At 37.7% G+C, this 24,603-nt stretch overlaps 1 protein-coding gene across 2 annotated transcripts in view; it reads left to right on the forward strand.

Annotated features, from left to right (window-relative positions):
• chl1a (cell adhesion molecule L1-like a) overlaps positions 1-24,603 on the forward strand; it is a 55,639-nt gene that overhangs the window by 13,496 nt on the left and 17,540 nt on the right. Inside the window, exons 2-19 of one of the 2 annotated variants that reach the window (XM_084427703.1) lie at positions 4,512-4,697; positions 4,888-4,996; positions 5,815-6,005; positions 6,262-6,384; positions 7,296-7,466; positions 8,731-8,766; positions 9,151-9,250; positions 9,358-9,533; positions 11,808-11,942; positions 13,444-13,584; positions 14,034-14,145; positions 16,016-16,182; positions 16,273-16,432; positions 21,572-21,696; positions 21,999-22,100; positions 22,383-22,580; positions 22,891-22,961; positions 23,346-23,568. In XM_084427703.1, the coding sequence (XP_084283829.1) occupies positions 4,616-4,697; positions 4,888-4,996; positions 5,815-6,005; positions 6,262-6,384; positions 7,296-7,466; positions 8,731-8,766; positions 9,151-9,250; positions 9,358-9,533; positions 11,808-11,942; positions 13,444-13,584; positions 14,034-14,145; positions 16,016-16,182; positions 16,273-16,432; positions 21,572-21,696; positions 21,999-22,100; positions 22,383-22,580; positions 22,891-22,961; positions 23,346-23,568 (2,422 nt within the window). In that variant the 5' untranslated portion in view covers positions 4,512-4,615. Of the gene's footprint in view, positions 1-4,422; positions 4,698-4,887; positions 4,997-5,814; positions 6,006-6,261; positions 6,385-7,295; positions 7,467-8,730; positions 8,767-9,150; positions 9,251-9,357; positions 9,534-11,807; positions 11,943-13,443; positions 13,585-14,033; positions 14,146-16,015; positions 16,183-16,272; positions 16,433-21,571; positions 21,697-21,998; positions 22,101-22,382; positions 22,581-22,890; positions 22,962-23,345; positions 23,569-24,603 lie in introns of those variants that run through there. The other variant, XM_084427702.1, reaches the window with a different exon arrangement.

Consider the following 24,603-nt stretch of genomic DNA (forward strand, 5'->3'; position numbering starts at 1 on the left):
CAAAACGCGAAAGGCGAAGCTTGAATTTCCAGGTATGTCCCTCTTTGGCTAATGTATTTTCAAGATGGAGGCGCAACATGGCTGCCGCCATTCGAGCGACTCGCTCGTATGTATTCTAAATGGCAGATTCTACGCTTACGAGAATACTTGATTAGTTGGTATAAGTAATTACACATTAATGAGCAGTGGCGTTTTCTTGCGGAGGCCAAGGGAAGCCAGGCTTCCTCACTTTTTCAGAATATAATCGTCATTTAATAAACACTTTTGTTTTCACAGTTTACGTAATCCTTCTGTCATCTCCTCATCGTCTCTCTTCATTCATTACTGAGTGTTTTATGATGTGTAAAACAGCGCCCCTATAAAAGTGACATGGTGAATGAGCGTTGAAAACATGGTACTGCACCCTGTGTCTGTGAGGAGGCCAGGCTGAGTTGGCATCCCTTGATAGAAAAAAAAAAGAATGATTAACCAATCAGGTGACGCTATTGTCACGACACTGCTCCCCTGTGATTGGTCAGGACAGTGTCAAGGGAAGCCATGAACTTGTTGGCATCAGGCCAATCACATCACGTTATCATCGTCAATGAATGAATGAATGAAATAGCGGAAGATTTGTGGTTTTGTGCCCATCTTTTTAATTCCTTTATTTATTGACCATACACTCAAAACAAAACAAAGACACATTTAAATGTAAGCCTTACAAACAACCTTTTCACACGTAAGTTTTTCAAGGCGACCGTTATTGATCGTAGTATCACTTTATGGTTCCCATGGAGACGCGTCTTTCATTGCTTGTCACACCGCAGGCACAATAGCGCTGAATGATCAGCTTTTATTTCCTTTTTTTATTCAAAATTTCACAAATTTATTAGCTATAGCAGGATATATCTGATATTCCGATTGTCAAATATGTGCAAGAGGATGTGTTTTGTTGTTCAAACACCTTTATAACAATCGCGTTAGTTGAGCTGTATGCGCAACATATTTTAGGTATCTACGTGCTCAAAGTGTTGGATTGTAACAAGCGTAAGTCCCGGTAAGATGATGCTGGGCGCTCTAATAGTTCATCCAAATAGCAACATATAAATGGTAACGTATGATTTTCTGCCCCCACCCCTTAAAACACACAGCTTAGAGGTTGTGTCTTAATTGGCTTCCTCAGAAATTTTCCCCACGCCACGCCACTGTTAATGAGCACACATCATTTTGAAAGAACAACGTGTTTTTTGCTAAGAATCAACTTAAAAAAATTACACAGTGTAGCTTTAAGACATAACTGACTATATTTACGAGGATACTTGCTAATAGGGCTGTCACGATGTTAGATTTTTCACACCACGGTTATTGTGGCCAAAAGAATTCACGATATCGATATATCGCGATATCTATAGAATCTATGGGGGGGGATACTCAATCTATGGCAAATTTTTGTGAAGGAAGACAAGCATGTGAAGTTTATCTGGTTTCAAACTGAAGCCAAACACTGTCTGAAGGTTTCCTGAAGAACTGAAAAGCTCTTAAACCTGTTGTTGCACTGGCGTCAATAAAGTCATGCAGATAGCAGATTTGAATAAAAAAATCAAGTGCAAATACAAATACAAAAATAAGATGAGTAAAGAAAACGGGGTTCTTAATTTTAATAATCACCCTTTATTAAATATATGAACACAGAAACCCCCTGTTAACAGTTAATGTCACGTTTCCCATTCCATGATGACTAGTAAAATAATAGCCGCGTCGCGTCTATGACAACTCGAGGTATTGCACACCGGACACGCACTTTCTCAGTTTATGGCCAGCAATATCATTATGTTTAAGGACATTATGGAATTGAGATAATGTCTGTACTATGTTATGATTATACTGTACAATTAAATACAATAGTTGCTGAGTCTGTGATCTGAACACTTTTTTCTGCGCTCTGTGTCGCGGCAGGATTTTGAACAAGGTCCTGAGCCGTTGCTGGGCGACGCGGACAGACGCCGAATAGAACCGCGCTGTGCTTCTCGTCCGGTGTGTGTACACTCATACAGAATGTGTTCGAATTTTAAAGACGTGGCGCTGCGCTTCTCGTCCGGTGTGCGACCACCTCTAAGGTGCTGTTTTCTTTGAAGCCGAAGAACTCTGTTGTTAATACTGACGAGCTCAGCTTGCTTTTTTCGGGTGTGGACAGAGTGCTTCACTCTAGCTGCGCGGGCGCGGACGAGCGCTGCGTCTAGAAAACGCCAATATCGCCAATACCGGTATATTGTATTGCTCTAAATTAACACGATGTCGATATTTCATGCTTTGAATATCACGATTATCGTTAATACCGGTATATTGCGACACCCCTACTTGCTAAGATGGGCATTGTTACATAATTGTATCTGAATATGTCTGTTCAAGTGCAAGAAGATGTGAAGGAGAGCTCAGTTCGGTATTCGCACGCTGTCTGAGAAACACATTGAGTTTCCTTTGGTGTCTTCTTGTGCTTTCGTGACAATGCAGCACTGGCCCGTCATCTGTCCAGAATGTCTTTCATGTTTGGTTTGTTCATGTTCTCACATCATTGCATTGTCAGAATTCATAAAAATGTTACCGGCCAACTGGTGATTGACACCGTTTCATATACTTGCATACTTTTGCTTGCTTGGTGCTTGGCGAGTGTTCATTTTAGGCCCTCCATGTGAGTGTATTGGGGTGTGCAATATTGACAAAAAAAGATATGTCAATGTTCTGCGAATTTGACAATAACGATAATACGTCACAATTTTGGTGGTTGAATATGATTTCACTTTTCGAGCTTTAGTTAGTTTGTAATGTTGCTGTTTGAGCATAAACAACATCTGCAAAGTTGCAATGCTCAAAGTTCAAAGCAAATATATTCACCAACTAACCATTCAGAAATGTTGTCTACATGTTGTCACTTCTTCTTGAGTCTCTCCATCTTTCTGACTTCGGTTTGAACATAAAAGGCTAAAGGTTTTTGAAATTTCCAGTGCATGTTTAAGGACACAAGCTCTTGAAGCTCCGCCCTCTGTGCCGGGAGCAGCAGCTCATTTGCATTTAAAGGGACAGACACAAACACTGTTTTTTTTGTTTTGCTCACCCTCAAAAAGTGACAACTTTAACATGCTATATAAAAATATCTGTGGGGTAGTTTGAGCTAAAACTTCACATACACACTCTGGGAACATCAAAGACTTATTTTACTTCTTGTGTAAAGGGCTTTATACCACCCCTTTAATGCAGCTCAGAGGTGTTATGAATGCATTAGCACTGCAATTATAATCACATAAAATGCTATGAGAAAAAAAAAAGAAAAAAAAAAGAAAGATTTTAAAAATGAAATGACACTTTAAATCTGTGACACTTTTCACAGACTATGATGATGCATTTCCAAAGTTATCAGCATCACAAATCTAGCAAAGTTTTTTGTATTTTCACTGTAAAAAAATTGAATACATATTAATAACTATATATTGTGTTATATTACCTTGTCAGTGAATGACAAAAAAAACTAATTAACGCTGCTGCGAGGGTGTTTCTAATACAACGGCTGAGGGGGTGATGGCAAATTTGACATCTTTCTCTTCTGACCAACTTAATAAATCTCTATATTTTTTCAATTCTTTTGAAAAGTCCTTTTTTTTTTGCTATTGGAGCAACTGGAAATACAAAAATTATATTTGCTGTCATCTCCTGTTCACTGGAAATGTAAAAAGGGCCGCAAGCCACTGTATTGAGTGAGTCAGTCATTGAGTCATTTATCTGATTCATTCAGGAACGAAGCAAGTGACTGTCTGCACCACATGACAGTTTACAACCTGAACTAACCTCATCTTGTCATTAAAAGGTCAAAGTCTGTCATATATTAGGAGACTTATTAACCCTGACACCCTGCACATGACTTTATTGGTCACACCACATGATTTTGAGGACAGTTATTTAAAAAAATATTATTGACAGCGAAGCAGTTGTGTTAAAATATACTCTTTTCTTTTTTTTTTTTTCTTTTTTTTTTTACTTAGAAAAATTATAAAATATTAATGTTTCAAAATATTTAATTCTTTTAATGGGTCATTTTCTTCATTAATTAAGATATCATGTTGTGTCAGCCTGGCATTTTTTACTTTATGCCCCCCCAAAAAATCATAATTGGTTTTAATACAGAAATTAAAAACATGCTCAGCATAGAAGAGGTATATTTAAATCATTGTATTCATGAATTGCATGTTTAATGTATTTTTAATTAAATTACTACATAGGACCAAAAAAAAACATCACATCGTTGACCTAGTTCCTGGATTTAAATGCAGGCTTTGATGATTTGAATCAATATAATCTCGCTTTTGACGTGTAAAAAAAAAAAAAAGAATCTTACATGCTATTTATCCAACATATTGTAAAACACTTTAGACTACTGGTTCAAAACGAACCGCTCCTCAAATCTCCTCTCACTTTCGTTGTAGAAGAATTTAATACAGTTTGTTCTCTGTTCTGACTCTTGTAATCTTTTATGTCTCTAGATCTTTTCCTTGGAGGAGTCAGTGAAGAGCTCTTGCTAAAAGAACAACTTCCCAAGAGTGTTTTCAGCATTTCCTTCACCTTTGTCCATATCTGCTGGCTTGGGATGAAGGGGCTCAGGAGCCTTAGTGTCAGGCTCCTGTCGGCCTTCTTCTCCACTACCTTTGGTCTTTATTTCCCTCCTCAAGGTAAGTACCAGGACAGTCAAATTGCTTTCGTACGTTTGTTCTTATCAGTGCAACAGTTCAACTTGAGGCTATGGTCATTATTCAACACCATTACATGTTATTATCTAGTAAACCCTTCCAGAAAGAAGCTTGCTTTTAGCATAAATGAGCATCTCAACAGCTCTTTTATCCTGTGACCTGTTTCCTGTAGTGGAGCAGCTGCCGACCATCACTGCTCAGACCTCGGGCTCTCTCATTGCCTTGCCATATGATGAGATCATCCTGTTCAAGTGTGAAGCCAAAGGCAACCCAAGACCTACGTGAGTGAGATGTCCTGCTTTTAATGGGTTGATTCCCCCGAAAATGGAAATGATGTCAATTGCTCACCCTCATGTTGTTCCAAAACCACTTCCATTCAGCTACGAAACACAAATGACATCAGATTTCTGTCCACCCATTGAAAGTCTGTTCACCTAAAACTCAAAATGTTCATAAAGAGATGGTAAAATAAATCCATATGGATACCTCATAGGTTCTAGCAGAAGCTCAAACGTGCTGATGTGACACGTGACAATGAACCTCATTGGTTCTTGTGCGTTTGGTGAAACATGCTTAAGTTTCCATTTACCAAATGAGTGCACTCTACGCTCATCAATGTTTATATGTGAATAAAAGCCTAAAACGACATGAATGACATGAGAGTGAGTAAACGATGACAGAATTTTCATTTTTGGGTGAACTATCCCTTTAAGGAACTAAACTGGAGAAATATCCAAATCAAATGGGAACTTAACCATTTCTTTGTGCAAAATGTGAAAATGTAAGGTGAAAATTAGGTGTTTTTCTGCCTCTGTAAATATTCCTTTTTTGTCATTAATTCTATGTATTTGATTCTCTTCAACAAATATAGGGAAACTTATTTAAACAGAAAGGAGGTAAACTGAAAAAAAGGGTTGAAACAGGAAACTTGTTAAACTTGTTTACCTTAAAGGACAGTAATTAGAAATGCACCAACTATACTAAGAGCTTTTCTTTCATTTTGATGAAACAATCTACTTAAAAAAAAAAAAGTAAAATAGGTGGAAAGAAAGTATTACTGTTGCTGAAAGTTTCCTGTTGTGTGATTTTAAACAAACAGGTACCGCTGGACAAAAGATGGCATGGATTTTGACCCACATAAAGACCCTCGGCTCATCAAAGAAGAAAGTAGTGGGACTTTTGTGATACCGAACAATAAAGATAAAGTGAAATACCGGGGAAAGTACAGATGTTATGCCTCAAACAAGCTCGGAACTGCAATATCAGAGGAAGCAGAATTTATTGTGCCTAGTAAGTCACTGCGCATAAACATCCCGTCTCACATTATCTTAGCTGATAATCATGAAATTAATTCTAGTATATAGAATTTCCTTGGATCTGTTCCAGGAAATTTGCATTTTCCATGTGTCCCCTTGGGCATATCAAGCATCATGTTGCTCAACTTGTTTTTAATCTTGATCAATAGTTTCAGTAGGCCGCCTGTCTTACATTTTGGTAAGTAAGTGACTGCTAAGATTTTAAATGCAGGTTTTGTTCTTGATCACAGTGGTACCCAAGTTTCCCAAACAGAAGACAGAGCCAGTGGTGGTCACAGAGGGCGAATCAGCGGTTTTGGAGTGTAACCCGCCACAAGGGATTCCCCCATGGCAGCTGTACTGGATGACCAAAGGTAATTCAAGATACTTTAAAGAAACAGTTTCCTGCACATTAAGTTAGTCAGTATTTCTTGTTAGTTTCAATCTTACTTCTTCAAATCTCATCAGCTGTTACAGCAAACGTTATTGTTTCTGATATGTCAATCAACTCCTTGGCCACAGAATAAACAGATGCAGGCATATATTTACACCGACTGTAACTAGCATTTTTCTGGCGCCAGACCGGAGTTCATAAACGCCTGCACTAATAATAGGTTTTTGATGGTAAACATGTTGTAAATGGTGAAGAATGCTGTTGATTAATACTTACTGGAAGCATGAGATATGTATGTGACATTTGAAGAATTTCATCATTTCAGTCAAACCAGTAAAAGAGTAGATTAGTCAATCTCAACTGAACGCAGGACAAAATTATCATATATAAGTAAATAAAAATGTCATTAATAAACAAACTTTATTCATTCATTAATAAATAAATAAACAAATGGGTTACCACACAATACAAATATTAATATGCATCAGTGCAACTTGTGTGTGTGTGTATACATTTGTCATTTTTTTAAGCATGAACCTCTCTAACTTTTATTCAATTTCTCTGAAGGAAACTTATTGTGTGTTTACTTCTCAAGTAAATTGAACATGTTTAAGGATGTTTAGATATGTATCCTAAAAAACAAGCACAAAAATGTTTTTCGCAGTGTTATTACTGTACACGTCTTCACTTCTTGAGCTGACGAGGCGTCTTAATCACGTTGAGCCACCTACAGTTGATAGAATATCTGAGCATTCAAAGCTCTACCCATGATGCCTGTTATCTGCTGTGCAGTCTGTCAGATGGGACTATTTCTGGGCGGTTTGGATGGTTGCCCTCTCAGATGTCCTGTTGCTCATGTTAATCTAACAATCCTCTCTGTATTGTTCTCAGATCTTCGGCACATTGAGCAGAATGAGAGGGTGTCCATGGGCCTCAATGGGAATCTGTACTTCTCAAATACACTGCTGTCTGACAGCCATGATGACTACTGCTGTTTTGCCTCCTTTTCCAGGATACGCACAATTGTTCAGAAACCCCGCATGGTCCTGAAGGTCAAGCCAAGTACGTGCCAAGAATCTCCGTAGGGAGTAAAAGTAGCATGATATGGTTGAAAGAAAACCAAATCGAAATTAGTTTTATGCTATTGTGTGTATACACTATGGGGTCGGTATTATTTTTTTAATGTCTTTGAAAGAAATCTCTTGTGCTCACCATGAAAGGCTGCATTTACTTGATCAAAAATACAGTAAAAACAGTAATATTGTGAAATAGTATTACAAATGAAAATGACTGTTTTATATTAGAAAATATTTTATTCTGTGATCGAAAATGAATTACTCCAATCTTCAGTGTCACATGATCCTTCAGAATCATAATCCATCTTTAGAAAGACCTGCTATGCTGGTTTTGGGTCCTGTTGATTGACGTATGACACATTCTTGCTTTCATGAGCAGCTGGACGAAGCACAACAGGAAGTGGCAGGGTTTTTGAGAAGTGTTTTTAAAACCATATGTAGTTTGGCACCTCGTCATGAAAATGCAACGAAAATACTGTGAGATGCACAACAACGGCTAAACAAGCTAGGCTACACATAGATTAACAATTACATTTGTAAATTGACTCTCAGTAATTGTCTCTCAGGGCGTATTCACACTTGGCTCATTTGGAGCATTTGTTTCGAAACCTCCCTTAGTTCGGTTCGTTTATGCATAAATGAACACAGCCATCGCGCTCAGATCCGCGCCAAAACATTCGCTCCGAGATCGCCTGAACGAGTATATATATCAATATAATTGATCAGTCAGAGCGGCAATGACGGCTACATTCGTATAAGTGTTTGTGTGTCTCAACCTCTTTTTTTACAGTCTATGGTCTCGACCGAACCATGAAGAAACTGCAACATTATAACAAATTAAGTCAAACGATCTACGGGTCTGAAAACGCCCTGAATTTATTGATGATGGTTGTAGACTAGTTCCAAAAGCAATGCTCATATGGCTGTGCGATTCTTTAAAGTGAATGCAATTTATAGATGCACTTGGTTTTAGTGTATTGTCAGCATGCTGTTTTTTAGTAATTGTTGGCCAAACTTGCATCTCCATCTTAACCCCCATTAATATCCACTGAGAAATAAAGACGTTAATGCAGTATGTTTAGCACAGCTAAAAATATTAACACTAAAAAATCAGCAGTTGGACAAGCACTCTGACCCATCCTTACTACTTTGTATTTGCATGCACCCATGTGTTTCTTTGGGCTCTTGTGCTGTTCGTTACCATTTGAATGTGCTGAAAATGCAAACACTTTTCTTTTCTTTTTTCATAGTAAATTCAACCCAAGGGGATGATGGCATCATGAATGGTAAGTCACACAAACAAGAAAGTCAAATATTTAGTAAAATGTGCTGTGTATCAAAATATGCAAAAACATTCATGTATCTTTTTTTAGGGCTTTTCTTTGTGCTGCAAAAAGTTTAGGGATAAGGCTTCAGCACTTGCTTGTTTGTCAGCTATTTCTATAGTTCAGACTGTGTGTTCTAGAGTTTTCTTCAGTTTGAGATATGCACTTTTCTTAGAATATCAAACTGTCGCTTTGCAAAAAATAATGGCATGTTTTCTGAGAATATATCTTGCATCATGTGTATTTCTCTTATCTCTTTGGCCCATTTTTCTTATTCAGACTTAAAGGTAGGTTTGTTTTTTATGTCCATGTCAAGGCTATTTACCATAATTTGTCCCCATTCAGTTCAGGAGAGGAAGCCGAACATTTTGGTGCCCTCCAGTCATTCAACGACATACCTAAAAAAAGGAGAAGAGCTGGAGCTGGAGTGTATCGCAGAAGGACTGTGAGTTTCCTTCTCTATGGCCACTTAGTGCTTACAAACACATCACAGCAGCAAAGCACTTCCACTGACAGAGAGAGTGACAGCTATTTATTTTGGACTTTTCTCAGGCCTACACCGAAGGTAGAATGGATATGGGATAATTTACCGAAGCGCTCGCATATCAAAAACTTTGGAAAGGTTCTGACTATACCAAATGTCACAGAACTGGATGAAGGGAAATACATGTGCAAAGCCAAGAATGATCTTGGTGAAGCTGTACATCATTTCTACGTTGTTGTGGAAGGTATGTTAACATTTACATAAGGTCTTAAGCCTGAATTTTATTCAGGCATTTGATGATTCTCCATTTTTCTAGTCAGTAAATCTGTTTGACAAAAATAAATATTCTAGAAATTTTGAAAATGCCTGAGAATTTTACAGTTGTGTTAAAATTAAGTACAATCACCTTAATTGTTTAAGTCATTTCAACATAAATTACATTAAACTGACTTAAATGAGTAAATGCGATGTAAAAACATATGTTGATCATATAAATTAATATAATATACATTTTTACAGTGTATTCAATTATTTTAAATATCATTATCCAGTAATCGCAAAAAACTAAAGAGATTATATTTATACAGTGAGGAAAATAAGTATTTGAACACCCTGCTATTTTGCAAGTTCTCCCACTTGGAAATCATGGAGGGGTCTGAAATTGTCATCGTAGGTGCATGTCCACTGTGAGAGACATAATCAAAAAAAAAAAATCCAGAAATCACAATGTATGATTTTTTAACTATTTATTTGTATGATACAGGTGCAAATAAGTATTTGAACACCTGTCTATCAGCTAGAATTCTGACCCTCAAAGACCTGTTAGTCTGCCTTTAAAATGTCCACCTCCACTCCATTTATTATCCTAAATTAGATGCACCTGTTTGAGGTCGTTAGCTGCATAAAGACACCTGTCCACCCCATACAATCAGTAAGAATCCAACTACTAACATGGCCAAGACCAAAGAGCTGTCCAAAGACACTAGAGACAAAATTGTACACCTCCACAAGGCTGGAAATTGCCAAGCAGCTTGGTGAAAAAAGGTCCACTGTTGGAGCAATCATTAGAAAATGGAAGAAGCTAAACATGACTGTCAATCTCCCTCGGACTGGGGCTCCATGCAAGATCTCACCTCGTGGGGTCTCAATGATCCTAAGAAAGGTGAGAAATCAGCCCAGAACTACACGGGAGGAGCTGGTCAATGACCTGAAAAGAGCTGGGACCACCGTTTCCAAGGTTACTGTTGGTAATACACTAAGACGTCATGGTTTGAAATCATGCATTGCACGGAAGGTTCACCTGCTTAAACCAGCACATGTCAAGGCCCATCTTAAGTTTGCCAATGACCATTTGGATGATCCAGAGGAGTCATGGGAGAAAGTCATGTGGTCAGATGAGACCAAAATAGAACTTTTTGGTCATAATTCCACTAAACGTGTTTGGAGGAAGAAGAATGATGAGTACCATCCCAAGAACACCATCCCTACTGTGAAGCATGGGGGTGGTAGCATCATGCTTTGGGGTGTTTTTCTGCACATGGGACAGGGCGACTGTACTGTATTAAGGAGAGGATGACCGGGGCCATGTATTGCGAGGTTTTGGGGGACAACCTCCTTCCCTCAGTTAGAGCATTGAAGATGGGTCGAGGCTGGGTCTTCCAACATGACAATGACCCGAAGCACACAGCCAGGATAACCAAGGAGTGGCTCTGTAAGAAGCATATCAAGGTTCTGGCGTGGCCTAGCCAGTCTCCAGACCTAAACCCAATAGAGAATCTTTGGAGGGAGCTCAAACTCCGTGTTTCTCAGCGACAGCCCAGAAACCTGACTGATCTAGAGAAGATCTGTGTGGAGGAGTGGGCCAAAATCCCTCCTGCAGTGTGTGCAAACCTGGTGAAAAACTACAGGAAACGTTTGACCTCTGTAATTGCAAACAAAGGCTACTGTACCAAATATTAACATTGATTTTCTCAGGTGTTCAAATACTTATTTGCAGCTGTATCATACAAATAAATAGTTAAAAAATCATACATTGTGATTTCTGGATTTTTTTTTATAGATTATGTCTCTCACAGTGGACATGCACCTACGATGACAATTTCAGACCCCTCCATGATTTCTAAGTGGGAGAACTTGCAAAATAGCAGGGTGTTCAAATACTTATTTTCCTCACTGTATATATTTAAATAGTCTGTTTAAATATATGCAGTTTATATGAAATCTGTTATATATATATATTATTTATGTGTATTTATACTTTTTTATAATATACTATTTTTATAGTATGTTATTATTTTATATTTATTTTAGTTCTTTATCAACCATAAAACCAATTTATTTAATGCAGTAACACACACACATACACACAATCTGAATGAAAACCAAACTGCAGGTTGATCACATAAGATCATCAACACTAAAGAAAATTGTGAAATCATGTCCCTTCCAAACACAGGGGGGCAGTATTGCTCTAAGTAGGAAGTTGTTTTAATCCGTATTCATATGTTGTGTGTCTCAGAGCCGCCCAGCTGGCAGGAGGAGCCAGTGAAGAGTCAGTTAGTAGAGATTGGATCTGACATCCACATCAAGTGTTCTGCTACGGGAAAACCACAACCCACAATCACCTGGAAGAGAAACGGCCAGGCCCTTGATGGTGTGTTAAACCCCCTCCTCCCCCCACCCCTATCATGCCCATTTGACTGAATTTGTCGGCTCAAAGCCACTGACAAATGCAGTGCAATTACTGGCTGTGTGAACAGTTTTTTTTTTTTTTCGTTTTGACTAAACAGCGGTGAAAATGTGGCCACTTCTGTATTTATGCACGATGCTCTTGTAAAATGATATATCAACAGTCAATAGATCAGTACATAATATACAGCAAAAGTCAACGATCTTCCAAATATATACCTCACAAGTTTATTGTTGCTATAATGATATGAAATTATTACAATATAGACAACTCTCTGACTAGTTGTATCGCTTTTTACTATTTGAGATATTTCTCAGAGTGGAATAGACATACTTTCAAGTCTTGGCTATTGAACATTTCCACTGTTATTGCCCCCGAAATAGCATTAGCAAGGCATTTTGTCAAAATGTCTAAATAGAATATTTGGTGGCTTTTCAGCACAATGTAAACCTTTATGAAACCCAAAAGCAAAGAAATATCAAACCATTGTTTTATAGTTGGTGTCAGTACGATAAAAAGAAGAAGAAATTAACACTTTTATTCAGTAAGGATGTATTCAATTGATCAAAAGTGACAGTAAACCCTAGTTAAAAAAAAAAAAAAACATTTATTTCATACTAAGTATAGAACAAATCCATTACACATTTACTGACATATTATCACTTGAGACTTAGACAGATATAAGTAAAATTTCTTAATATTAAGCCTAAAATGTGTTTTAATATTACTATTAGCAAAGATAGTATGATCTCTGTATAATAGTAGTCTATAAATGCAAAATATTTAAAGTGTACCTAAAGCATACTTGCAATAGTTTCCACTTTATCACAATCAAATAAACTTAAGTATATCTTTAGTTGGACCTCAGCACTATTTCTGAATAACTAAAGTACATTCAGTACAAAATTAGTTGTTCCAATTTAGCAGACTTTAAGTATACCAATTTAGTATACCAAAAGTACAATTGCAGGGTGTTTATATTGAGTACATAAATATGTAAATGTATTTGTAGTATACTTAGCATAAAATAAATGTATTTCAAATACATTTTGATATATTTATTTTTCACTAGGGAAGACATTTATAATGATACAAACCATATCTATTACAAATAAATGCTGTAAAGAATCCTGAATAAAATGTGTTATGGTTTCCACAAAAAATATTAACTGTTTTCAACATTGATAATAATCAGAAATGTTTCTTGAGCAGCTTAATCAGATTTCTGAAGGATCATGTGACACCGTAGACACTGAAAATTCAGCTTTGCCATCACAGGAATAAATTACATTTTAAAATATATTAAAATTAAATTGTAATAACATTTCACAATATTAGAGTATTTTTGTTTAAGAAAATGGAGCCTTGCTGAGCAAAATAGGCGCCTTTCGAAAACTTTAAAACATCGTACAATCTCCAAACTTTTGAATGGTAGAGTTGCCAATTCAAGTCTGTTTCCCCCCAGGTTTCTCTTCTACCAGTCACAAAGTGCTTGATGACAGAATAATCATACTCAGAGCGGAGGAGAGAGACACTGCAGTGTACCAGTGTGAAGCCTCCAACAAACATGGGACCATACTTGCCAATGCGAACGTGCTTGTCATGAGTGAGTACTTCACTTAACTGTAAACGATGAAAATCGTATTGCTATGTTTAGAATGCAATAACAGGCCAGGTACAACCCACATCATTTACATGTATCAATTAATCATAGCGCCAGAAGAGAAGATTGTGGTCCTCATTGAAGTTTTCTGGGCTTTGATTATGATATGATTCTCTTGCTGACAAGTTAAGGCCTTAAGGGTTTCAGCAGCTGTTCATTCGTAATTGTCGTAGAAGACAAACATAAAACGTGTGCATGAATGTGTGTGTGTAGGAAGTACTTCGCTCTCTGGTTTTCAGTTTGTAGCTCTGGCAGAAGACCACTTTTATATGCTAATACATTTTTTACAGTTTCATTTGAGGAGTGCGCCTCGGTCTGGTGTGCCACGGCCACACTGGCTGTTTGATGTTTGTCTGTGTGAACTGTTGACTAATGGTCTGGCTTTCTCTCAGATCATCCTCCTTTGATTCTGACACGGAATGATCTGGAGTACGCAACCATGTTAGGCAAGAGTGTGATTATGGACTGCAGAGTCTTTAGCTCACCACCTGCCACCCTTAACTGGTGAGTTTGGGATCAAGCGTTGTGATTCTATAACTGTGTCCTAACATGATGAGCCACAAATGAATCGTCTCTTTTCTGTTCTTTGAAGTTTTTGTCCTAACCAACTGTGACGAGTGGTGCTACATTTTGTTTGTCTCTTGGTTTATTTATCTGTAATGAGGAGCACACTCGTTGAATCTCGTTGAAAGTACAGTGTGTATGCATGTATATTAAACATCAAACTTGGACGAGGAGAGACTGATTGTGGAAGGACAAATTCATCAAATTGCATAATATGTATTATATGTAAATAGAGAGAGAGCTGCTCTGATTGGCTGTTTTGTGATTGATTGTTGCGTCATGCACTCTTTTTATGTTCAGTGAAGACAAAAAAAGTTGTTTGTCACTGCATAGTGACAGGAAACTTTTTTTTTAATCTTCACTGAACATAAAAACTTGTTTGTTTTTTTTAACGTCACACCTGGTTAGTACATGTGTACTAGTGTTAATGAAGGCAATTGATTATACACATCATTTAAAAATATTTTGGCCTATATTTAAGATTTATGTATTTTAATTGCATAGAAATTCAACCCATTTGGATATGTCACAGTTTTCACAATCTTATACAGGGTTCCTACTCATTTTCCATTTCAAAATCCCATACTTTTCCAGACTCAAATTGCTAAACGTCTCTGTAGATTTTCAGATCATATTTAACAAAATATGAATTAATTTATTGCTTTTGGAAAATATGATTATTTAAATCAAATAGATGCAAATATAGGCCATGGGACTTATAGAAACAGCTACCAAAAAGTAGAAGGGGCTAACATTTCCACCATTAATGATAATGATTGCCACACCCCATTCAATATACATTCTATTTTAATAAATGCAATTTTTCCTATATAACTGCAAACCCTCTGAAAAAAACGGCTTTTTAATTAGTCCTAGTATTAGACATTTGTGCTGACCTAAACTGGTCTTCACATCCATTAATCAATCAATCAATCAATCAATCAATCAATCAATCAATCAATCAATCAATCAATCAATCAATCAATCAATCAATCAATCAATCAATCAATCAATCAATCAACCAACCAAGCAAGCAAGCAAGCAAGCAAGACCAAGCAATCATTGTTGAAAGCATCAACCAGTTAATTAATCAATATATATATATATGAAGAGTTCAGATGCAAAAGCCTTTAAGTGCCATCTGAAATTTTCTTCTAGAATGATCATTTTTATCAAGCTTGTATATTTAAGTTAAATAATTTCACTTAAATGGCAATGCAAATGACCTATTAATTGTCATTTAAGTGAAATTACTTAACTTAAATATACAAGCTTTATAAAAATGATCATTCTAGAAGAAAATTTCAGATGGCACTTAGAGGCTTTTGCATCTTAACTCTTCATATATATATATATATATATATATATATATATATATATATCATTTTTATTTATTATTATTTAAAAAAGATTTATAACAAACAATTTCTCAATTAACATTTTGTTAGATTGCAGGGTTTTCCTCAGATTATGGCTAAATGATTGCACTGCAGACCCAATAGGGTCAAGTGAATTAAGTGAAGGAAAAAGGGACAATATATTGAGAATAGACACTGCAAGATCCCTTTTGAAATGTCTGTTCTCTCCAGGGGATCCTCCTTTTGCACTCATATTTATGCTCTTTTCTTCTTTGAAAAGTTTCCTTTCAAAAACCTTTGGTCAATTTTGAAAGTCGTGTTAAAAAAATAAAAAAATAGGCTACGTTGGATTCGGCTTTATCAACAGAGCATCTGTAGTCATTTCAGCAAAGGCCCTTCCCATGGGCCCCTATTTCAGAAGAGCTGTGAAGAGTTCAATGTTTGTTTTGTAGGAGAAGAGAAGACCCAGAGGGCTCTGTAGATGGAGAGAGATACTCTCTCCTGAAGAATGGCTCCCTGCAGATTCACAAAGTGGAGATGGAAGATATTGGCCAGTACAAATGTTCGGCAAGCAACTCTGAGGGCACCGCCAGCATCACCACTGAACTTTTCATCAAAGGTCAGCCACCTTCCTTAATCAAAAAAAAAAAAAAAAAAAAAGCTCTCTGTTTGCTGGTCATTACTGAAACTAAAGGTCTGCTTTTGATAGATTCAACTAGGATCGTAGAAACTCCTCAAGACATAAAGGTCATAAGAGGATCTATGGCCGAGCTGGAGTGCCAGGTGGAGTGCGACCCTACCCTCAGAAGACAGCTGGAGATCTTGTGGATGAAGGATGGGATAAATATCCTCTCCAACTTCTCAGAAGGGTGGGTGACCTGTTTTCCCCGGAGTAGAATTCACCGAAGCCATTCTCCATTTAAGCAAATCCTCGTTTCAGAAAGGGTTGTGCAGTCAAAACAGGAAGGATTAGCATGAGCCATGACATTTTTGAATTGTATTTATAGTTTTATCAGTGCTGGAATCATGGATTAAGTACTTACGCTTTGTAGTGGTGTAACAGAGCGGAGCTAGATGTAATTGTATGCTTTTATCAGTAATAGAGCGCATTTATGGGGAAAATGTCTCTCTTGAAAATCAAAAGGTACTCCAGCTAATGAGCAGGAGCTTTAACCTCTTTCTACTAGGCTAGAATAGGATGCCCAGCAGGATCTTCTGTGTAAATGCAGTGTAATACTGTGCCAAGTTTTGTTTTATTTGCTTCAAGACAAATTATGTTTGCATTTTTACCTCGGGTCAGCAATTAGCAGGCTGTGATTCAGATCCTCACCCCAGATTAGTTCCCACCGAACCGCAAATTATTTTTTATTAATTAAAGAAATTGTAGACAAAAACACACAGCGAACAGAACAGAGCTGTGCACTGATTGTCATGACAACATTTAGCGCCGCTCTTATTTGGCATTTCATACAGAACAAAAGCCACAGAGCCGCCTCTGAAAACCATCTCTACACCATCCTGCGACAAACTAGATCGCTTCCATTATAATCAATGGAGACGTCTAAATTATAAGTGGCTGTTTCATTTGACGGATGCCGGGTTTCAGCCACTCTATTTTTCCTGGTCTGCCTGAACATTTGTATTTTGTGGAAATTGATTGCTTTGAATTTTGCTTTGAGGTTTATTTGCAGACCTTTGTGTGATTCAAAGTCAACAAGTCTCTTAAAATATAAGATAATTTGACCTTTAATGATAAAAAAAGCAATAGTTCAGGTTGTAAAATGACTCCCTAAAAAATGAATGACTATTTATAACTTATATTTATAATCATAATATTAATACAAATATATACAGTTTAAAGGGATAGTTCACCCAAAAATGAAAATTCTATCATTGTTTACTCACCCTCAAGTTGTTCCAAACCTGTATGAGTTTCTTTGTTCTGCTGAACACAAAGGAAGATATTTGGAAGAATGTTTGTAACCAAACAGATCTCGGTCCCCATTGACTACCATAGTATATTTTTTTCCTACTATGGAAGTCAATGGGGACCGAGATCTGTTGATTACAAACGTTCTTCCAAATATCTTCCTTTGTGTTCGGCAGAACAAAGAAACTCATACAGGTTTGGAACAACTTGAGGGTGAGTAAATGATGACAGAATTTTCATTTTTGGGTGAACTATCCCTTTAACTTGAAAAGGTAAAGGATTTAAACTTTTTTTTATTTTATTTTTTATAATAATTTTAAGATTCAAGGTTTAAGGAAAATATGGTAACATTTAAATTTAGGGACCAATTCTCACTTGTTGCTTATTAGCTTGCATATTACTAGCATATTTTATCTTTATTAGTACTTATAAAGCACATATTAATGCTTTATTCTGCATGACCATTCTACATCCCCTAAACGTAACCACTACAACTACCAGAGGTGGGACAAAGTCATTGTTATGCAAGTCACAAGTAAGTCTCAAGTCTTTGCCCTCGAGTCCCGAGTCAAGTCGAGTCAAAGATGAGGCAAGTCCCGAGTCGAGTCAAAAGTCAAAGCCAACAAGTCTCAAGTCGAGTCCAAAGTCCTACCATTTTAGTTTCGAGTCATTTCAAGTCCTCTTACCACAGAAATAAAATTTATACAAATCATGTACGTCTGTAAGATTTGTATTTATTTAAACCTCTTTTTATACTTTGATTTATAATCAAATACAGTAAAAAACAGATAATTTAATTTTCACAAACAATGCTTGTATTTCAACAGCATATTGCACTAGAACAATGCACAGCATGCAGCTTCAGTCCTGTATTGTATTAACCTCATATTGCAAAACAGTTTAACTTTCAAATAGACATGGGTCGTTTTAGCCTAAACCTTTTTAAACATGTCATCAATAAAATCCTCACTCCTCAAAATTATCACTTCTGAAAAACTGGACCAACCTGATAATATAATTGGAATGCGTGTTGCAGTGCGTATGCGGTGCAAGACCAGCACGCGCAATAGTGCTTTCACATATGCTGCGTTTGCAGTGCGTGATCCGCGGCTGTACCACAAATACATACTCACTATCTGTATTTCAAATCCAGAAGTTATTAGCATCTTTTATTTAAAAAAAAAATGTTGTCAGCATTGCGATTCTCTTTGTACACACGTATACACTCTTTAATAGACGTATTCACGTTTAAATACAATTTAAACAACGTATTATTTAATGCATCACTCTTATATAATTATATATTAAGTTGCTCAAACAAGTGGTAAAATATTTAACCATGTACTTATATTAAAATCGTATAGCCTACATTTTAAATTAAAACTTAAAATTGACAAAAACAGCAGACTCATACTCTTTCTTTTGCATAATTTAAATCTTTATACAATAAATCTTGCATGTCACAAAGAACTTGTTTTTCCACCTCCACGAATGAGACGAGTGTTATGTTGCCTTGTTGAAATATGTATTTTCCCTTGATTTAGGCTACCCCGGTCTTATGTCTCAGCATTGCGATTCTCTTTGTACACATATACACTCTTTAATAGACGTATGCACGTTTAAACACAATTTAAACAACGTAGGCCTATTATTCAATGCATTACTTCTACTTATATTAAGTTCCTAAAGCAAGTGGTCAAATATTTAACCATGTAGGCTACTTATATAAAAAAACAGCCGACTCTCATGCCTTTTATTTTATATTTAAATTAATACAATAAATCTTGCATGTCACAAGGAACATGTTTTTCCATCTCCACGAATGAGACGAGATTTGTTCATTATGTCGCCTTGTTGAGGTAAATTGTAGTTTTCCTTGCTTTACCCTGGTCTTAAAGTGAAAATAGTATTTAATTAAATACATTTATGGTGAGATTACTACATTTTATTTAATTAATCGCATTTATGGTGAAATTACTACATTTTTAGGTCAATCTGTGTTCATGTTGACCACGAAACATGCGCTGTCACTTTAATTCAGCGTGTGCAGCACAGCAGAAATAGACTCGGTGCGGAAACGATCGCGGCACTGCTGTATACGCACCGCACCTGGAACGGATCGACGGACTGCAACCGCGTGCAGTGTGAAAGCTCTAACCTGTTAACATGGGTACGGAAAAAAATACGCACCCGCTGGCGCATACGCACTGCAAACGGAGTATGTGTGAATGTGAAACGGGCGTTAGATGCTGTCGAATCAAAACAACGTGGGACTACAGTGATTGGATGTCGTGCAGGCAGCGCGCGCGCTCTCTGCATGCATACAGGTGGTGCACATTTTTTTCACAGATGCAGATAAACTGAGAGCGGCGCGGCCATGTGGACATTTTTTCCCCCAGTTTTCATGGGAAGTAGCAAGTCTTCTCGAGTCAAAAGGCGCAAGTCCAAGTGAAGTCACGAGTCATTGATGTTAAAGTCCAAGTCGAGTTGCAAGTCTTTGTACATTTTGTCGAGTCGAGTCTGAAGTCATCAAATTCATGACTCGAGTCTGACTCGAGTCCAAGTCACATGACTCGAGTCCACACCTCTGACAACTACTCATAAACAGTAAATTAGGAGTTTATTGAGGCAAACATTGTTAATAGTGAATATGTGCTCCCCAAACTGAAGTGTGACGGAAAATATTTATACCTGGTTACACCAAGTAATTTTAGAGGAATTAAATGTAAACATTTGTTGAAAATTTGTAAAAGTTCTTCGGAACCATATGAAACCAACATAAACACAAAGGGCCCTATTTTAACGATCTGAAACGCAAGTATCAAGCGCGAAACGCAAGTAACTTTGTGGGCGGGTCTTGGCGCTGTTGCTATTATACCGGCGGGATAAATGACTCTTGCGCCCGACGCAAATCTAAAATGGGTTGGTCTGAAGTAGGTTCATTATTCATAGGTGTGGTTTGGGCGTAACGTGAAATAAACCAATCAGAGCGACATATCACATTCCCTTTAAGAGCAGGCATGCTTGTTCCATGGCGGATTGCTATTATAACGGCGGATTTGCCAGGCGCACGGCAGGAGCGTTCACATCCGAGGAGACCGACGTTCTCGTCAGGGCCGTAAAACACAGAGAAGTGACATTGGGGATGGAGAAACCCACCCAAATTAGCTTCGGTTAAACAGGTGTATAATAATTTGGGTAAATGTGTAAGCTAGATTTATGGCTATTTTTTCACATCTTCATGGACACAACAATGATTTCCCTCGTGTGTTAATATTTTTCCTTGTAATAATGTATGGTTTTCTAAAAATGAGAACTGCTGCGTCTGTGTGTAGATGAGATAAGCAAAGTGTATGCGCGTTGTGCACACGCTACATTGATTATGGCCAAGCATGCGCCCTTAAAATAGCATATGAATAACATGCGCAACGCGCCACTGACTTTAGACTAGGTTTTTCCTGGTCAGTGGCGGAATTGTTTTCTAAACCTGCAAAATACGTTTGCGCCGGAACACGCCTCCTCTTTGTGCTGAACGCCCCCGGGAGCGCAAATGCATTTGCTAGTTTACCGACGTGCGTCTGTGGAGGGAAAAGTCCGCTGTGCGCGGGTGCAAAATAGGAATGATACATGCGTCGTGTACAAAGACAATTGCGCTGGGTGCAAGATAGGGCCCAATGTGTACATTTCCAAGAACTTGGCACATATTTTTAACTAGCTTTTTACAAGATTTTTCTTTATCTTGGACACACTTTTTCTTGGGCAACCATTTTTGACATATAAAATCATTGTTTCATGCCTTTTGTTTTACCATTGACTATTGCTGCCAACATAAAATATGCAATAAATATTTCTGGAATGCACATTGCTTATTTCATTTCATAGCCATATAAGATATTGGCTCCTGAAACAATGTAAGATTCACTGTAAAGGAAATTCAGAGACTTGGAACTACTACATTAATGAAATAATTGTGAGCCTGATGTCTCATTTATGAATTAATTTTAATTACAGCTAAAACTATTATTTGATATTAATATTATTTTGAATACATTGTGAACCTATTTTGGGTTATTTGCAGATATTTCACAGATGATGGAATTCTCCAGATTGTCAATGTGAGCAACAGTGATCAAGGGAAATACACCTGCATTGCTCGAACATCACTGGACCAGGATACAGCTTCTGCATACATAACTGTGTTAGGTACAATGGAAGGACCTTTTGAGACTAGACTGAATGACGGCTAGATTGTGTTGTTATGTTTATATATTACTTTAATTCCACAATAATAGACTTGCTTGGAGAAATGATATTCAAATAGCGGTGCAGCAATCTCCACAAACAGAGAAAGCACAAAACATAGTGGGAAAGATTGTGTTGTTTTTGTGATCATTATTGCACCAGTTATTTCTTGAAGCGATTCTGCTTCTCTTGCTAATGGTCTTCAGATATAGTTATGTTGATATGAAGCTTGTTTATAGCCTTATGTCTGAAATGTGACATAGATGTCCCTGATCCACCGGTTCAACTGACGCTCACTGATCTGAAAGACCGCAGTGTGAGGCTCACCTGGACGGCTGCAGGTGATCATAACAGTCCCATAACAGGTAAAACTCATCTACATTTTTTTTACTGTGAGGGTTGCAGATCAAATGCAAAACGTTTCTATTGGCGTACCCTTTCATGTGTAATGGTACACATTTTCTGTGCTTCTGAAGTAGGCTTTTGCTTTAAGCACATTTCTCTGAAGTAATTTTCATGGACGTTGCTCATACTCATGCATTGCTCTACAATATTTCAAGGGGGCTCCCACTGGGGCTGCACCACAGTGTATTGAGAGCATGCGCTTTGCATATTCAATGACAGCTGTGCTCTGTTCCTGTGATCAGAGTTCATCATCCAGTATGAAGAGAACCACTGGGAACCAGGGATATGGAAGGAGCTTCTACGAGTGGCTAGCCGCCAGTTCTCAGTCCCCTTGACGGTCTACGGCCACATTAACTACCAGTTCAGAGTCATCGCTGTCAATGCTATAGGGAGAAGTCATCCAAGCATGCCCTCCGAAAGATATAAGACACCTCCTTGTGGTAGGGATACCTGTGATCCTTTGAGATTTGCTTTTGTAACATGTTTCCATTCCATCTTGGCTGTCCTTGGTTGACCTTGGACTTGTTTGAAGTGCCTGTCTCAGTGTCTTTGTGGGGATTTACCTTGAGAAAATTATACAGACGTCTATAAAAGCTCCATAAATTTTAATGCTCTTTTAAGCGAGCGCTGTCTCGAACTATCAATGACTGCTTGCTCGTCATTATGTATGATACACTTTGGCAGTGTTAGAGGGCAATGGTATTATTGACTGAGACAGATGTTAAATAATTCATATTCACATTTGTACAGCTCCCGACAGGAACCCAGAAAACATTAAGATTGAGGGTCACCTGCCACATCAGATGGACATCAGCTGGGAGGTAATAAAATGCAAACAGCATTGTCAAACAATTTGAATGCATATGCATATATGCATGGCTTGAAGCAAAAAAAGGCAAACACTCTCACGCAAACAGAACAGAATGTTTCTGGAGCTCCTATGAAGTCTGGTGTCTCATAGTTTTAAAGCCATAGCAACTTAATTTGCACTGGCAGTCAAATCTCCATTCACTTATTTATGAGTCAAAATTCCTTCAGATTGCAATTCTGAAGGAAAGCCAAGCGAGGCACCACAGAAACTATCCCACGCCAAATTTCGCAAACCCATCAGCAAATGTCTCTTGCACTCTTCCACTCTTTTCAAATGTTCCAAATGCTCAGTAATGTTTGCAGTGCACTGACCCACTTTTCCCTTTAATCACCAGCCACTCTTGCCTGTGCAGCACAACGGTCCCGGTCTGGAATACAAACTGAGCTACAGGCTCCTGGGTGTCGAGGACAGTTGGAAAGAACAGATGGTGAAGAGACACTCATTTGTGGTGCGAGACACCCCAACGTTCGTCCCCTACGAGGTCAAGATCCAGGCCTTCAATGACCACGGGTGGGCACCAGAACCCGGAGTGGTGACTGGTTATTCCGGGGAAGACTGTGAGTGTAACAGCTCGTTAATGCATTCATCTCACAGTCGTGTGACACTGCCACGATTAGCCAATAATAAACACTTAAGATAGGAGATTAGTTGTGAGAGTGGTTTAATCCACTCTTTACCAGATCAGTCATTTCTGCTGAGCTTTTACATTGTGCTTTTAGGGATTAGACATATTCTTTGCCAAACACTTGTGTGATTATCTATTGTTTTATTCAATTTTCATCATTTTCGTGCCCTTGTCTCTATAGTCGACATTTGGCATTGTCTAGAGGATAATGCAACAGGTTGGGCTGATTTTATCCCTGTTATTCCTGCATCAAAAAGGTTATCCCTGTTATTCCTGTTGCAAAGTGCAGGGATGCAAACTTGTCACCTTTCAGCTAAAATTATGTCGTTTCTGAATCCAAAATAGTGTGATTCATGTAGAAGCGATGCTTTTTGAAAAGCCACAGAACTGCTCAGAAATACTGCTCCATAAGAACCCCATTTTAAATCCAACAAATGCAATCATCTTCTCAAATTTGTAATGAGAATCAGGGCTTGACATTCACACCTACTGGATTTCAGCAGTGGCGTGTAACAGAGTCACTCATACTAGCCACTTTGGCGGGTTGAATTTGATAAATAATATACATTTTTCAGTCTTTTAAAAAGGAAAATCTAAAACAAACTAAGTGCAATGTAGTGTTGTTAAAAATATCGCTTTTTCTATACATATCGACACTGAAATATCTGAAATGCTTCCAATACATTTTCCGTAGAATACATGATATCAGCTGCGCTTTCTCGCTCTCTCATCTCTCCATCTTGACACAAAAACCCGCCTCCCCTCACTCACTCGTTTAATTTGCTCCGTATGAATATTGTTGGTGTTACAGGGATTTCATTTCGGTGTGGGATTGCACGTATTGTGCATAATTTTTTTGTTCTCACAAAGTGCGCACCCAAAAAAGCCTCTCAACGCTTAAACAGTTAAACACACACAAAATAATGTCAAAATGCCTGTCTTGGCGAATGTTCACGTAAACATAGGC

The sequence above is a fragment of the Rutilus rutilus genome, assembly GCF_951802725.1.
Source record: "Rutilus rutilus genome assembly, chromosome: 13".
NCBI lineage: Eukaryota > Metazoa > Chordata > Actinopteri > Cypriniformes > Leuciscidae > Rutilus > Rutilus rutilus.